General features: G+C 47.1%; 2 protein-coding genes across 2 annotated transcripts; one reads left to right on the forward strand and one right to left on the reverse strand.

The window, feature by feature from the left end:
* The first annotated feature begins 354 nt into the window (after positions 1-354).
* On the forward strand, positions 355-3,396 carry LOC123121032 (uncharacterized protein KIAA0754). The gene is made up of 5 exons (XM_044540975.1): positions 355-622; positions 751-793; positions 904-1,001; positions 2,081-2,397; positions 2,502-3,396. The coding sequence occupies exons 1-5, from the start codon at positions 585-587 to the stop codon at positions 3,254-3,256; spliced, it is 1,251 nt and encodes a 416-aa protein (XP_044396910.1). The 5' UTR covers positions 355-584; the 3' UTR covers positions 3,257-3,396.
* A 308-nt stretch (positions 3,397-3,704) lies between these two features.
* Positions 3,705-4,258, reverse strand: LOC123121042 (uncharacterized). The gene has a single exon (XM_044540983.1). It carries the CDS (start codon positions 4,176-4,178, stop codon positions 3,834-3,836), a length of 345 nt encoding a protein of 114 aa, XP_044396918.1. The 5' UTR covers positions 4,179-4,258; the 3' UTR covers positions 3,705-3,833.
* Between the last annotated feature and the right edge of the window lie 12,115 nt (positions 4,259-16,373).

Below are 16,373 nucleotides of genomic sequence, written 5' to 3' on the forward strand. Positions count from 1 at the left end.
GTCCGAGTGATTTGTACAAAAGCTACTCCTTCTGTCCCATAATATAAGAACGTTTTTGACACTAGTGTAGTTTCAAAAACGTTTGTATATTACGGGACGAGAGGGAGTACAAACGAAACAATGTAGTATAAGGCGATTGCGTCAATATGGTTTTGTTTGTGTGTGCACCTGACCATGACCAGCAGCAGCAGCTGCTGCGGCTGGAAACGGAGATGAGGCGGCGGTTGGTCTGATCTCTGATGGTTGCTTGTTTCCCGCACCAACACAACAAGCAACCACCCGACCTGTCCGCCTACAAAATCCAAAGGAAAAAAAAACATTAGGGTAGTAGTAATGTATTCCTCTTGGCTTGTCTCGGCCGGAGTCCTCTCCACTCCACGCAACGCAGACAGGAGGAATAGGAGGAGAGGAGAAACCCCTGCGCAAGAAAGAAAGAAAGAAAGAAACCAAAAGGCGATCGAGTCCTTGACAAGCACAGAAGCAATCGGAGCCGCCCCAGCTCCGCACGCCTGCTGCCGCTTGCTTTTATCCAACGACCTCGCCTTCTGGTGCGTGCGTGCAAACTCCATCCAAAGAGCTCGGACATGGCGAAGCCACGCCGGAGCAGATTCGCTTTCGCCGGGTATATCTTCCTTGGACACCCTTACTCTTTTCTCTGTGCCCCGTAGAAATTTGAAGCTGCCGGCGGTCTTTCTTTGGCCGCGCATGTTGTTCTTCTCTGTCGTCATGGAAGCTGCCTCTTCTTGCCAGGTGCGGATGCTTCGGAGGCCAGCTTCGGGGGAAGGTGGCAGAGGTAAGGAAGGAAGGAAGGAATTCTTGTGCCTATGGGTTTCCGTTGAAATTAAGCTGCTGATGCTTGCATTGGAGCTGAGATGACGATCCATGGTTGGGGGTGCACTGCAGGATGAGTACCCGGTGAAGCTGCATATCTACGATCTCAGTCAGGGGATGGCGCGGCAGCTCTCCACCACGGTGCTCGGCAAGCCCATCGATGCCATCTGGTGAGCATCCTTGAATCATGCAAATCTTTTTCTTCTTCCTGACGACCATCGGGAATAGGATTTTCTTTTCTTTCCCTATAATAATTAATAAGCCACATGCATATGCTTACATGCACGTCTCGCCGTACCAAACTGTGTAACATAAAAGTTTTCCTATATATGTGTATTTGTTTTCAGAGTTTTCTGAAACTGAAAAGTTTGAATTTTGATGATTCCAAATTAAGGCCTCCATGGAGCTCGGTCTCCATTTGGCATTTTCAGTTTTCACCTTGTCAACAAAAGTTAATCTTGACTCACCTTTGAAAAACTTTTAGACGGCCTGCTCGTTCATGTGAGGATTGTCAAGTGGACTCTGCAGGACCTTAGATTCGAATAGAAATTACAGTTAAATTCTGCAAACTCTAGATTTCTGGGCACATCTGTAGTCTTGATTGTCTATTTTACATGCATCTACTCAATCCAGGCTAGCAACTCAGTTGTAACATACTCCGCAAAAAAAAAAAAAAAAAAAAAAACTCAGTTGTAACATGTGCCGAATATATATAGATCAGCAAAATTAGGTGGCACCATTCTGTTTCATACCTACTGGACTCCAGTAGATTTCTTACACAATCACGTAAAGCAAATGCCATTGAGCAGATTTTACACCCCCGGTATATTGCCGCAAAGCAATTTTTCTTTACCCCTGTGCATTCCTGCTCCAAAAAGTTGACGGGAATAGAGTAGGAAGGGGCCCTGGTGGAAGAGCAGTGCTAGGCGTACGATGAACACTTGTACGACTTTATACGACACTACTCAGTCACCCTCCGATCAAAACTCTGCATCAGCGGCATTCGTGGGATCACTGGGTCGGACTGAATCGTACATTTTAAAGTCGTACGCAAAGCAATTCCGCTGGTGGAAATTGGAATTCCCGGTGCACGTCCTACAGTACACAAGATGCATCTTCAGGCTTTTCTGCTCTTCTTATGCAATTGGATGTTGCGGATTATGGATGAAGTGCCCTTTTTACGCGCTAAATATGTATATTCTGAAAACTTGACTCATAATGTTGATGGATGATGGCCCTATCATCACAGGCACACAGGCGTGGTGGTTCATGGCAAAGAGTACTTCTTCGGGGGAGGCATCCAGCAAGACCGGCCTGGAAGGACGCCATACGGGACTCCTGCCCGAGTAGAGCATTTTGGGGTCACGCATGTCGCCAAGGAGGACTTTGAAGACTTTCTGCAGGAGATCAGCCCGCGCTACACGCCAGAAACCTACAACCTCCTCAGCAACAACTGCAACCACTTCAGCAATGAGGTGGTCAAGTTCCTCGTTGGTTCCACGGTTCCGAGCTACATCCTCGACCAGCCCAAGGAGGCAATGAAGAGCCCGATTGGCGCGCTGATAAGTAAGATCTCTTCTCCCCACTAGCCTTTCCTGGTTTAAGAGTTTGAATTTTGCGGCGACTGTCTAGTCTAGGTCTAATGGAAACTATGATCTTTGGCTTTCCAGTGCCGATGATTCAGGGGCTGGAGACAACAATGAAAGCCGGAGCTGCTCCACAACAGCCTCCACAATTCGTGCCTGCTCCTGCAGCGGGGGCGCAGATACAGTCGAGATCAGTCACCGCCGATGAACCAGGTGCTGACAAGACGGCGGACCATGACAGTGGAATCATACCTGCTCCCAAAGAAGCAGGGCAGGTGCAGCCTTCCGCAAGTAGCACTCAGGATGAAATTGCCACGGATGAGACGGTGAGCAATGACGGTGGGATCATCCCGCCTGTGGTGGTGCTACCCACTCCCAAGGGAGTGGGGCAGACGCAGCCCTCCACGAACAACGATCAGATAGAGTCAAGATCAGTCACCGCCAATGAAACCGGGGCTGATGAAATGGTCAACAGTGATGGTGGCATCATCCCGCCTCCGGCAAAACCAGCTGCTCCAGCAGCAGCGACGCAGACAGAGACCTCCCTAAATAGCATTGAGCTCCAGACAGTGGACGAGGGCACTAGGATGGTCACCCCGCCAGCCGTGCAACCTGCTGCTCCAGCAGCGACGGTGGCCAAGGTGACTCTGCCAGCGGCAGCAGCTTCAGACCCCCTCGGAGGGGCGAAGAGCCGAGCACAGGAGGAGATAAAGCAGGAGTTTGCGGCCATCATGGCGACAGGGACTGTGCAGGCTGGTGATGCGGCTGCCCTCGCGATGAGAAGGGTCATGGAGCGGCACGGGCTACGGCGCACCGCAGTTCCCACGCAGCGAGGGTAGAACATGTGTGCCCTTTGTATGCAGAACAGCATGCTCAAGATGTAATCACTGGTTACATCCATCAAATACATTTATCTGGTTATTACTGTGCTCAGTTGTGGATGGATAGAGGATCACCTATGACCTATCCCAGGTTTTCAGATTGTCTGCTTGATGCAATAGTTTTTGGCGTAAGACCTCCTCCAATGCACTAGTGCTAAGATGAGGTGCTAAGCACATTAAAGAGCTAAGCAACTAAAGTCTCCAATGCAAAGGTACTTGTTGTAGCTTTCCTCAACTAAGAATTAAGCACCTGGGAAACTTACAACAGGCAAGTGGCACTAATTTTCCTAGATTCAGTTCTAGGGAATCACTAGATGAGAAGAAAAATTAATGCAGTAGTCGATGAACACCAACATGATCAGACACTACTAGTAGAACATAGTAGTGTCTAGTAGAACCAACCACAGCAAGGCAATATTACCGTATGGTATCATTGAGAACATAGCTGTACAGATCTCAAGCTCATCCAACCTACATCGTCAGCATATGCTCCAACTAATGGGACTCCGGATGATCAGCAGGGACTTAGCTACACTTACACACATGTGCGCCTTCCCCGCGGCGCGGCGAGCTGCGCGGGGTTCACCACCCCGGGAACGTAGGCGCCGCCGACCTGCACCAGCGCTGCCACGGCCTCGTACCGCGCGGCCTGCCCCCGGCCCTGACTCGCCTCCGAGCCCGTGTCTTGCCCGCCGGGCGCGCGCCTTTCACCCAGGACCGTGCCACGCGCAAGGAATTCGTGCGCGAGGTACCCGGCCAGGAGCCTGTTGCCGCCGCCAGCGGCTGCGGCCGGGTCGGGTAGGCCCGCCGCGGCGCCGGCGTCCCTGCATCTCCGCTTCGCCCCGATTCCGGACCCAGGTGGGGCCTCCCTGTCCGCCATCTCGATGGGGTGTGTGACTTTTTTTTTCCTTTTTTTCTTTTTAGGATGATGGGGTGGGTGACATACAGGGCTGTGTTCTGTGAGGACAGGCAGCGGAGAGGTAAAAGCACTGAGGTCCTAGAACTTGCTCAGGATGTAATGATTTAGTCCTACAATTTGTAAAGTGTACCTATCCAATCATACAAATTGTATCATATATGCAACTTTGGTCTTGGACCAACCACAGCGCGACAAATGGACTGCTCGGGTCCAAGCTGGTCAGTGCGCGTGTTTTTGCAAAACAAAAAAAACGCCTTTCCTTCGAATCAACCCGCACTCACTAAAACACCTGAATAATTATTTTGGAGACCACGGTCGTTTGCCCCCCCCCCCCAATTGCAGACAAACCCGCACTACTCGTTGCCCACCCCCTCTCTGTTCTTGCTCTCTGCTCACAGCGCTCCTCCTCGCTGCCGTCCAGCAAGCCGCCGCCGCCAAGCAAGCCGCCATGGTTTCATGGAGTGATGACGGATCCAACTCCTCCTCGTCGGGTGGCGACTCCGTAAGCAGTCCGGTGAGATCCTCTCCACCAGCATCTGGCATTTAGGGTTAGGCGAAAATTGGGGATTTTTGACCAGATTTGGTTTTAGGCTCCTCGCACCATTGACTGCTCCGATTGGAGAGGCCTTGCTGCACATCTACCTGTTAGATGTGAGCACCAATCAGTGTGTGAGAAGTTGGTTGCCTTTGAGTCTGTTGACAGTGGAAGAAGATTCCTGGGTTGTGCACAAGAGGTTAGTAGATGTTCATAGTTGTAGATGTAGATGGTACTGCTTTAGTAGTTGATCCTTTGGCTCCTTTTTTGCTACTTTTGCTTCTGCGTCGATGTAATGGCTCTCAGGGTAGTTTAAACCCGGTCTGGCAGCTGTGAACTTGGGATTATGTGGTGTGGCCGACCTTTGTTGGTCGTTGGTCGTTGGGGTTGCTATTTGATCCTGTTAAGTCTGGTTGGTTTCTATTGTTTACTTTTGAATTCTTTTGTAGAACTGTGTGGTTTTCAGTAATGAAAATCGGAAGGGGCAAGCCCTTCTTTGATAAAAAAAACTGCTTTAGTAGGTGTTCATAGTTGTGCATGCTTTGTCCATTTAAGTACATATGTGATTGAACTTCATTTGCGACATTTATAGTTTTGTTCTGTGCCATATTACTGTAAGAAGAAGATTATATTTTTTAAAATAATTTAGAGTGTTGTCCAAATATGTAGTGTTTAAGTAGCTGATGAATGCTCAAAGGTTACTGTAAAAATAGTAACCTGAATCTGGTGTCAGTTAACTGAATCTTGATTCAGCGTTACTGAATTTTCTGCACTTAACTGAATCTAGATTTTCACTGTTACTGAATTTTGTGCAGTTAACTGAATTATGAATTTCACTCTAAATTTTTTCCTCTTCAATTTTAGGATGGGCCTAAATGCCCCTATGTGCATTGGGTTGACCCAGAGTGGCCTCCCCAATTGAAGATGAGTCTAGCTAGGGTTTGGGACATGTATGAAGAGGAGGTCAACCTCAGGCTCAGGAAAAATGTTGTTAATGTTGAAGAAAACTTTAAGATATTGGGAGAGAAGAAAAAGATGGAGCAAGATCTGAGGGTTTTAAACTAGATTTTGCTAAGATGGTGACTGACAAGGAGCAGGCAATTACTGAACTGGGCAACACAAGGCTAGCTCTTTCTGGCCTAGAGATAGAACTTGAGAAGAAGAAAATGTCTGACAAATCTCTGTCCAACATTCATCAGGTGGTAAGGGCTAAGGCAGAGAAAGAGAGGGATGAGATGAAGCAAGAGAGGGACAAAATGATGGAAGAGAGGGACAAACTGAAGGAAGAAAAGGATCAGTTGAAGAAAGAGATAAAGAAGCTAGAGTATATGATTGGTGACTTGTTCAAGCATAAGGAAGACATCAAGTGCAAGATAAAGAAGGTTAGGGAGATGCTAGATGAATGTGAGTAATCCATTGGTGTTGTAGTGCTGCCCAAATTTGGAGGTGCTGTAATGGAATTTTATCAGTGGACTTGTTTAATTTAGTTAATGAGGATCAGTGGACTTGTTTAATTAAGTGAATTGCTGCCTAAATTTGAGTTATCTTTGATGCATTGTACTATTTGATGAATGACCTAATATCACTCAGTTTGTATAGAATTAATCACTCAGTTTGTATAGAATTAACTAAATTTACATTCAGTTATCTAAATTTGTTTAGAGTTAACTGAATTCATATGGAGAGAACAGAACTTTTATTCAGTTTTTTGAATATGGATTCAGTTAAGTGAGTTTTGATTTGGTTAACTAAATTTGGATTTGGTTATTTGATTTGTTGTGTCAGTTAACTGATTGCTTTTCTAGTTAACTAAATTTTGTTTAGTTTACTAAATTATGGTTTAGTTAACTGATTTTTTTGTTTAGTTAACTGAATTAGGGTTCAGTTAACTGGAATTTTGTTTAGATAAAACATTGACTCATACATTCACTCATACATAGATAGAATTACATTCACACATTGCATACACTGCATCATCGACAGATTTCATACATTGCATTCATCGACAGATTTCATACATAGATAGAAAGGTAGATCTAGGAGCACAGAAACTTAACAGCAAATTCATGGGTACAAAATCCTAGTCCACCTCTGCATAGTGACCTGAAAAGGATGGAAATTTGCCCTCCTCCTTGCCTAGTAGATGATATCATCATCAGTAAGGTTCGAGCCAAGGGGGAATGCCTCCAGGAACTGCTCCATGTCCTTGCGGTTGCGTTCTGCAAGGATCCTCCCTGCCAATTGCCTTCTCTCCCTCCTTCTTGCCTATCTGCGCTTGGCTCCCCTGGGCACCTCTTCTTCTTCATCTATGACCTCTCCAGGATCCATGTCTCCTAGGGCTTTCTTTGGCGGCTGGGGGAAGGAGAAGGGAGGGGTTTGGGTTTGACTACTATTTCTGCCAATGGGGGTGTGCTTTATATAGTAGTAATGGTGGCTGGTAGGTAGGCAGAAGATTAATAGTGGCTGGTAGTATACCTGGCCATACCTCGGGCCGGGACGGGCTTCAGGTCGGGCCTAGCCAAGCCCGACGCAAAAAACCCAGGCCCGAGCCCGGCCAGGCCTGGCGATCGGGCCTGTTTTCTGGGCCCGAGCCCAGCCCGAACATGTAAAAGCCCATCGGGCTTTGGGCCGGCTCGGCCTGACCTTCAGGAAAATGTAAAAATGACGGGCCCAGGCCCGGCCTTCGGGCTCAAAATCTAGGCCCGAGCCCGGCCTGGGAGCAGCGTCGGGCCGAGCCGGGTCGGGCTTTTTCGGGCCGGGTTGGGCCGGGCCGGTCGGGCCGGGCTTCCCATGGCCAGGTATAACTGGTAGGTAGGCAGAAGAGTAATAAACCAGCCCAGTATTAGGCCCATATTGCTTATTTAATCCCCAATGTGCAAATCTGGCAGGTATGGCCATGATTTGCTGAATTTGTATTTAGTTAACTGAAATTTGTTTTACACAGTAGTACTGAGTTTGTGTTCAGTTAATTTAATAAAAATACAGTTAACAAAACATGTTTAGAGACAACTGGATTGTTGTCTCAGTTAACTAAGTTTGTTAACTGGATTTTTGTCTGTGACTATTTGTTTGATAACTGAATTTTTGCAGAATGTAGCATATGTACATACAGAATGCTATTTATACTAAGTGTGCCATATGGTCTATCAAGCTATCCACATGCACATAGAAACAAATAAAGCAGTACAATGCAACATTTTAAGCAAAGCACTGCAGCAGTTGCAGACCAACATCATACATAGTTCAATTTGCAAACCACATAATTACAGATAACTTATGTGTTGTATATAGTAGCACACCTAACCATAGCATGTCCAAAATAGTTCTAACTTATATGTTGTGATATAGTAGCATACCTAGCTAACAACATCATATTTCTAACTTATATGCTGTGATATAACAACATACCTAAGCATCATCTTGTAACGCCCGGGTGGTTATGCTACAGTAATCGTCCCGGTTCGGTTAAATAACCTCTCGTTAATTCGGACCCGTCCTAAAACAAAATTTAAAACTAAAACAAATGATAACGAGTTCCAAAAATAAGTTCTAAAATGTTCCGGGGTTTTCTAAAATAACTAACCTAATATTGGTGGGGTGCAATAATTTTTACAAAATGCCAGAGCATTTTAAATAAACCAATAACAGAAAAAGAAAATAATAAATGAAAAGCAAAACAAAAGAGAGGGGGATAACCCCCCCCCCTGGCCCAGCCAGCCGGCCCCCTCCCCACTCCCCCTTTCGGCCCATTCCCCTCCCCCCCCATGGGCCGACCCACCGGCCCAGCCGCCGGCCGCATAACCCCCCCCCCACCCCTGCGGCTAACCCTAGCCACCGACCGCACTCCCCCCCCCCCGCGCCCCCTCGCCCCTCTCCTCTCCCCGATCGGATCGGGGGCGGAGACCACCCCCCCGACCGGACCACCCCGCCGCGCCACTCCCACCTCGCCGCCGACCCCCGCCGCCCACCGCGGCCCCGGGCCTCCCCTCCTCCTCCGACGCCGCCTGGAGGCTCCCCTCCCTCCCCTCCGTCGCCCCCCCCGAGCCCGCGCGGCCTCCGCCGCCGCGGCTCGGCCTCGCCGCCCCGTCGCCGGCGCGCTCCCCCGACCCCCTCCCCAACGGTCTTCCCCGCCCCCCATCGAGCCCACCGGCCGAGCCCCTGCCTCCCCCTGTGAGGCTCCCCTCTCGCCCCCTCTCTTCCCCCTCCCCCGTCGGCGTCGGTTCCGGCCTCTGCGCCGCACCGACGCCCCCCTCCGGCTCCCTCCCGCTCGTCGCCGTGGCCCCCGACCGGCCCCGTCGCCGGCTCGGCCCGAGCCCCTCGCTCCCCCCCCGACCGAGGCCTCGTTCCCCCCCCCCCCCGCGCACGACGCTCGGCCCCGGCCCGAGCCCCCACCCCGTTCGCCCTCCCCGACTCGCCGGCGTCGCTCGCCGGCGGCGGCCGCGTCGTGGCCTCGGCCGCGCCGGCCCCGTGCCTCGGGCGCCCCCGATCCGCCCCTGGGTCGCGCCCCGACCGGCCCTGGTTCGTGCCCGATTCGGGCAACGCCCGCGTCGCCCGCACCCACCGCCCGTTTGGCCTCAGGCCACTGACGTGGGGGCCCCACCCCCACCCCCAAAAAAAAAACAAAAAAAAACAAAGAACGTTTTAAATAAAAACAGAAGCTAAAATGGAAATAGAAATGAATTAAATTAATTAGCTAATTAATTAATTAATTAATTAATTAAGCAATTAATTAATCTAGTTAATTCCGGATTAATTAACCCTAATCATTAGTTAAATTAATTGGGTAATTAATTAAACTAATTAATTCTGAATTAATTAACACTAATCATTAATTAACTTAATTAACTAAGGTTAGTTAAACTTTGATTAGGTTAATAAGTTAATAGTGAATGACATGCGGGACCCACCTGTCCGGGTTGACTTAGTCAACCCTGTTGACTGATGATGTCAGCATGACATCATGCTGATGTCATAAATGCAATTTCGAAATTAATTAAATAATTAATTAAAATTCCAGAAATTAATAAAATCTTTTATAAATCATATCTTTTAATCCGTAATCCGGATTAAAATAATTTCAACATGAAAGTTGCTCAGAACGACGAGACGATTCCGGATACGCAGTCCGTTCGTCCGCCACACCCCCCTAACCTATCGAACCCGCAACTTTCCCCCTCCGGCTCCTCTACCCGAAAACACGAAACACCGGGAATACTTTCCCGGATGTTTTCCCCCCTTCACCGGTATTACCTACTACCGCGTTAGGGCACACCGAACACCGCGTATTGCCTTGTTATATTTTGTGATGCTTTGTTTGCTCTGTATTCATTATTTCTTCCCCCTCTTCTCTCCGGTAGACTACGAGACCGACGCTGCTGCTGACCAGTTCGACTACGGAGTTGACGACCCCTCTCTCTTGCCAGAGCAACCAGGCAAGCCCCCCCCTTGATCACCAGATATCGCCTACTCTTCTCTATACTGCTTGCATTAGAGTAGTGTAGCATGTTACTGCTTTCGCTAATCCTATTCTGATGCATAGCCTGACATTGTCGCTACATCTGTTGATACCTTACCTGCAATCCTAAATGCTTAGTATAGGATGCTAGTTTATCATCATTGGCCCTACATTCTTGTCAGTCTGCCATGCTATACTACTGGGCTGTGATCACTTCGGGAGGTGATCACGGGCATATACTATATACTTTACACTGTTACATTACCTGTGATACTATTCGGAGTTGGGGGCTGAAGGGGCAGGTGGCTCCATCCAGGTAGTGGTGGGCCTGGGTTCCCGACGGCCCCCGACTGTTACTTTGTGGCGGAGCGGCAGGGCAGGTTGAGACCACCTAGGAGACAGGTGGGCCTGGCCCTGTTCGGCGTTCGCGGATACTTAACACGCTTAACGAGATCTTGGTATTTGATCTGAGTCTGGCTACGAGCCTATACGCACTAACCATCTACGTGGGAGTAGTTATGGGTATCCCGACGTCGTGGTATCAGCCGAAGCACTTCAGACGTCAGCGACGGAGCGGCGCGCGCCGGGTTGGACTGCGTTAACGCAACTTCCTTGTAATGGAGGTTGCTAGGTCTGCTCACGGCCGCGTACGCAACGTGCAGGTGTGCTCAGGGCGATGGGCCCAGACCCCTGCGCGCTTAGGTTTAGACCGGCGTGCTGGCCTCTCTGTTTTGCCTAGGTGGGGCTGCGACGTGTTGATCTTCCGAGGCCGGGCATGACCCAGGAAAGTGTGTCCGGCCAAATGGGATCGAGCGTGTTGGGCTATGTGGTGCACCCCTGCAGGGAAGTTAATCTATTCGAATAGCCGTGATCTTCGGTAACAGGACGACTTGGAGTTGTACCTTGACCTTATGACAACTAGAACCGGATACTTAATAAAACACACCCTTCCAAGTTCCACATACAACCCGGTGATCGCTTTTCCGCAGGGCGACGAGGAGAGGATCGCCGGGTAGGGTTATGCTATGCGATGCTACTTGGAGATGCTGCTTGGATATGCTACTTGAAGATGCTACTTGGAGGACTACAATCTACTCTCTTCTATATGCTGTAAGACGAAGGTGACCAGAAGCGTAGTCTTCGACAGGATTAGCTATCCCCCTTTTATTCTGGCATTCTGCAGTTCAGTCCACTGATATGGCCTCCTTACACATATACCCATGCATATGTAGTTTAGTTCCTTGCTTGCGAGTACTTTGGATGAGTACTCACGGTTGCTTTCTCCCCCCTTTTCCCCCTTTCCTTTCTTTCTGGTTGTTGCAACCAGATGCTGGAGTCCAGGAGCCAGACGTCACCGTCGACGACGACCCCTACTACACTGGAGGTGCCTACTACTACGTGCTGCCCGCTGATGACGACCAGGAGTAGTTAGGAGGATCCCAGGCAGGAGGCCTGTGCCTCTTTCGATCTGTATCCCAGTTTGTGCTAGCCTTCTTAAGGCAAACTTGTTTAACTTATGTCTGTACTCAGATATTGTTGCTTCCGCTGACTCGTCCATGATCGAGCACTTGTATTCGAGCCCTCGAGGCCCCTGGCTTGTATTATGATGCTTGTATGACTTATTTTATCTGTAGAGTTGTGTTGTGATATCTTCCGTGAGTCCCTGATCTTGATCGTACACATTTGCGTGCATGATTAGTGTACGATTAAATCGGGGGCGTCACAAGTTGGTATCAGAGCCGACTGCCTGTAGGAATCCCCCTTTCCAACTCCTTGGCCGAAGTCGAGTCTAGTCGTTGAAAAACTTTTACTAACATGGCTGTGTGGCCCATGGGCCCACGTCGCCATCGGGTGGTAGTAGGATCTTTTATTCCTCGACCTATACTCTGGGACTCTGACATCTCTTCTATTCGGGTTAAATGAATCTTACTAAATCTAACATTAGGATCTCGTTATCATTTTCACCCGGAGAGCCCCTTATTATTGACGATCGTCTGCTGCACGTGAAGACCCTGAAGATACTTTCCGCTGTTAGGCCGAGAACTTGTGTTCATCGCGTTTGCAATTCCCCTTCCACCGTCAACCCTTATGGGTAACTACTTACAGTTGTTATTCTTATATCATCCCCAGTTGGTCTTGTTATTACAAGATACCCTGAAAAACTCGTCGTGGTTTCGATAATCCCTTGAGCTTACTGCCTTGCTGTTCTTGTCACTTGAATACCCCTACGGTTAATTCTCGCATTTATAGAATATCCGCTCATCCCCCAGTTGTTTATGTGTTACACAAAAGTCTTTGAAATACCACCCGATATTCCAAAAATCCTCAGCAACCTATTGCTCTGGAATTTCTTGTTTGCTTTCATTATGAATAATCCCATAAGTATAGAAATCTTATTGACATTCCTTGTCATTATCATTTTGAGTCTGTTGACTCAATATGTGGCGAATGCAAGTAGTCATCAGATGATCCTTTTAAATTATCTCTCCAGCTCAGACGTTTTTCAAACATGAGCTGGTTCTCGACCAAACTATCTGTCGTCGATTGTGCCTCTGGTATATTCAATTGATCCATCCTTGATCAGAACGTCTGTTTCTGATCCTTTGTTGTGGAAATCATAATTCCTTTTTATTTAAGCTTTGAATTATTCAGATGATTCCATAACTTGTTGCATTTGCATTCCTTCCTCTTCTGGTTGAGTACCGATACTCATATCAGGTCCTTTGTGGACTATCAAGTCCTTTGTTGGATTGTTATCCGACAGCGTCCTTCACATTTGAACCCTTTGTGAGTTCTTCCCCTTATACATGACGCCCTTGTTAAGTTGTATCCTCTGCTTGGCCAACCATGCTCTGCTTTCGGGCTTGTGTTATTTACTCTGGAAACTTGTGGTATATGTTTCTAAGAAGCCCCTATGGGTTGAACATATGCCTTCTCTAAACCGTGTGAACCCGAAAGTTTTCACGAGTCATACTTATCTGGTATTGCACCAGGTAAAACTTTCAACAACTAATGTCATCTTCGAAATACGAGAGGTGAATGGAAGATTATGCATTGAGGAAGTGGGAGTCGACCTTGAACTTTGTGTTCATGCCCATGGACGCGATGTATATCCTATCATGGAAGCTTCTTGTAATAATAACTATTTCCTTGATAGCTAACATATGGTATCTGTGAATTGATCCCTTGCAACCGTGGTTCCGACCATGATTGTTCTTCTTTGATTCCATTTCTCGGACAAGTTAAAACATTTGTCTTCTATGGATCGGTACACCAGTCCAACCTTTACTTTGATCTTGTGTTGAGTATTACCCCCCTGGTATCTCGAGATTATCATGGAACTGCATAACTTCTTATGAGCTCTTCATCAAGTACTACCTTCCCACTGATTCCAATTTTTCACGGGCTCTGAGTTATTAAACACTCAAAGACACCGATAAATGAACCGAGACCGCACTACGGTTCAACAACTCTTCAGTAAGCTTCTATAAGTACGAGTTTGTACCCGATCACGCCATTCCTAGCCTGTTTGGCTATATCATTGTCGTGACGATTCTAACGGTGCTACCTGGTCCTTATTCTCGGAGCACAAATTTTCGACGATGAACTAACCTTACGTCGATTTTCCTCGTCATATCCTTTCACCTTAACCAACAAGCTTGAGTTCGAGTTTGTGTCATACCCTTGGTTCCTATAACCTTTCACTTCATCATTACTTTGACTTGATGTCGTCGCCGATCGATTACATCTTCATGAACTCTCGCGACAAAGGTTTCGAGATCGTCAACATTCTGAGCTCATCCAGGATATCAATTGGATTCATGATGAGAAATACCATCCTTGCCTCGATGAATTGTATTATCATCGACCACTTTATTGCCTTCCCACCAACACAAGCTTGTTCATGTTTGGTGTTATACCTTGAGTTCCTTGCTGTCCAGCAATTGATCTTCCTTACCTCGGAAGTATTACCATCTCTTTTTGTCAAGAATGTGGTGAGGATTTCACCACCTCTTAATAATTCTTGATATCATAATACTTCTTGCCATCTTCGTTCATTCCTTGGTCCTCGTATTGTTTTCAACCGGAATACCGACATTGGAGCTATGACGTGTGAATTCTAAACTCCTAGCAACCCTATTGCTTTGAAGTGAATGGGCGATAGTTCATTCTAAGTCCTTCGTTAATTGAATCACCATTCTGACATTGGTCGTGCAACCCAACCCATATTTCGGGCGCACATTTCAACCAATGTTTATTTGTGTATGTTTTCCTCGCGCATACTTCCTTATATCATTTGATTTGGCAAATGTTATCTCCTTGTTCACTTAATGGTGGAAATCCATCTTTTGGGGAATCTCGGCGAATTGCCGTTGGGTTCACCAGACACCTCCTTGTCCTCTCCTTGGGTTAATGATGGACTCTTGTTAACGGAAATCACTTCATAGTTCATTTCCCCGAGAATCTTACAATGTCATCTCGTCAATTTGCGTTGCACCTTTTCTTCTCAGGTATCCTAAGTCTGATGTATCCTGACACCAATCGGATCTGAATCTCGGTCAGATATGATGGTTGGGACAACTTTCCAAGAGTTATGATGTTGATCCTTTGATGACCCGGTAACATGATGTCATGCCTAGCACCCCCCCTGGCTGGAGGACCTATCATTATAGATTCCTTTTCAGCAAGGTTATCCGTTCATCCATGAGGAAATTGTAAGACTTATTCTACTAGTTATTCCTGATGGATCCTTCGTGTTTCCAAAGTCTGATCTTCACCTGAAGACCATGTCAATGCTATCTCGAAGCATGTCAATGGTACTCCGATTTTCAACAGGAACATTTGAAGCACGATGCTAAATTTTATTTATCAATTATCCAAACACCGCTATATGGGTATAGTCATCAAATTCCTCCCCCTTACCTAAACGGTTTCTACTTTTTATCCTGTCATGGATATCATGCTCCGCTTGTCCTTGGAAGGGATATACCCTTGAAATATGTGTTTAAACACATTTTCCTTTCCATTGTTATGTTTAACCTTCTTGAGGTTTATATGATTTAAGCAATAATAAGTCACTGCTTTAGTAAGCACCTCGGTGTACAATTCTGTCAGCAAGACCCTGTTAGTATTATTGATGACATTCCGGTATCCACCGATGGACGAGAACCTTGCCTAATGGTCCGCCTCGTTCAACGAGCAGGAAAATGGTTCTCTTCGTCCCTCGCCCTTGGTACCTATGTTGTTGCCGACATGACCCTCAGACTCTCCTCTAACATGCCTTGCTTACATGATCGTGCAAGATGTCACCAACCTTCTACTTTTAACCACATGGTGGGCCCATAACCCACAGTTTCACAGGATCGAAACCTGACTCTTCTGTACAACCTGATGTCAAAGTTATTCCTCGTGCTTGACTTTGTATGTAATTCACGGGCCACTTGCCTGTTGATCTATTCTGGTATCGGACACAATACTTATTCCCGTTGCTCTGAACCCCTTTCACACTCTGCTTCAGGCAATGAACGATTGCCTATCCTCTCGAAACTTCTTATTGCACCGTCTTACTTGCTCTCGGTGTTTTCTTAAATTACAATTTGAGAGTTACTTTCCGCCACCATCCCCGATGTTATCAACCAGATAGTCAACCTTGCAGAGGTCTGTTTTTCCAAAGTTACCCCTTGTCCTTCATATGTACAATGAAAACTCAAAAAAAAATGACGACTTCATCGTGAGGACCTGAAGCCGTGGTATGGAGACATCAACGTTATGGATCGACCTCTTCGAGAAGACGAACCAAGACTGAGAAGATTCGTTAGGATTTCATAACCAGACCTTCCCCCTTAGTCCCCCTCTTAAATCTCGGGACGAGATTTCTTGTAGTGGAGGAGATTTGTAACGCCCGGGTGGTTATGCTACAGTAATCGTCCCGGTTCGGTTAAATAACCTCTCGTTAATTCGGACCCGTCCTAAAACAAAATTTAAAACTAAAACAAATGATAACGAGTTCCGAAAATAAGTTCTAAAATGTTCCGGGGTTTTCTAAAATAACTAACCTAATATTGGTGGGGTGCAATAATTTTTACAAAATGCCAGAGCATTTTAAATAAACCAATAACAGAAAAAGAAAATAATAAATGAAAAGCAAAATAAAAGAGAGGGGGAT

Source organism: Triticum aestivum, chromosome 1B (assembly GCF_018294505.1).
Source record: "Triticum aestivum cultivar Chinese Spring chromosome 1B, IWGSC CS RefSeq v2.1, whole genome shotgun sequence".
NCBI classification, from domain to species: domain Eukaryota; kingdom Viridiplantae; phylum Streptophyta; class Magnoliopsida; order Poales; family Poaceae; genus Triticum; species Triticum aestivum.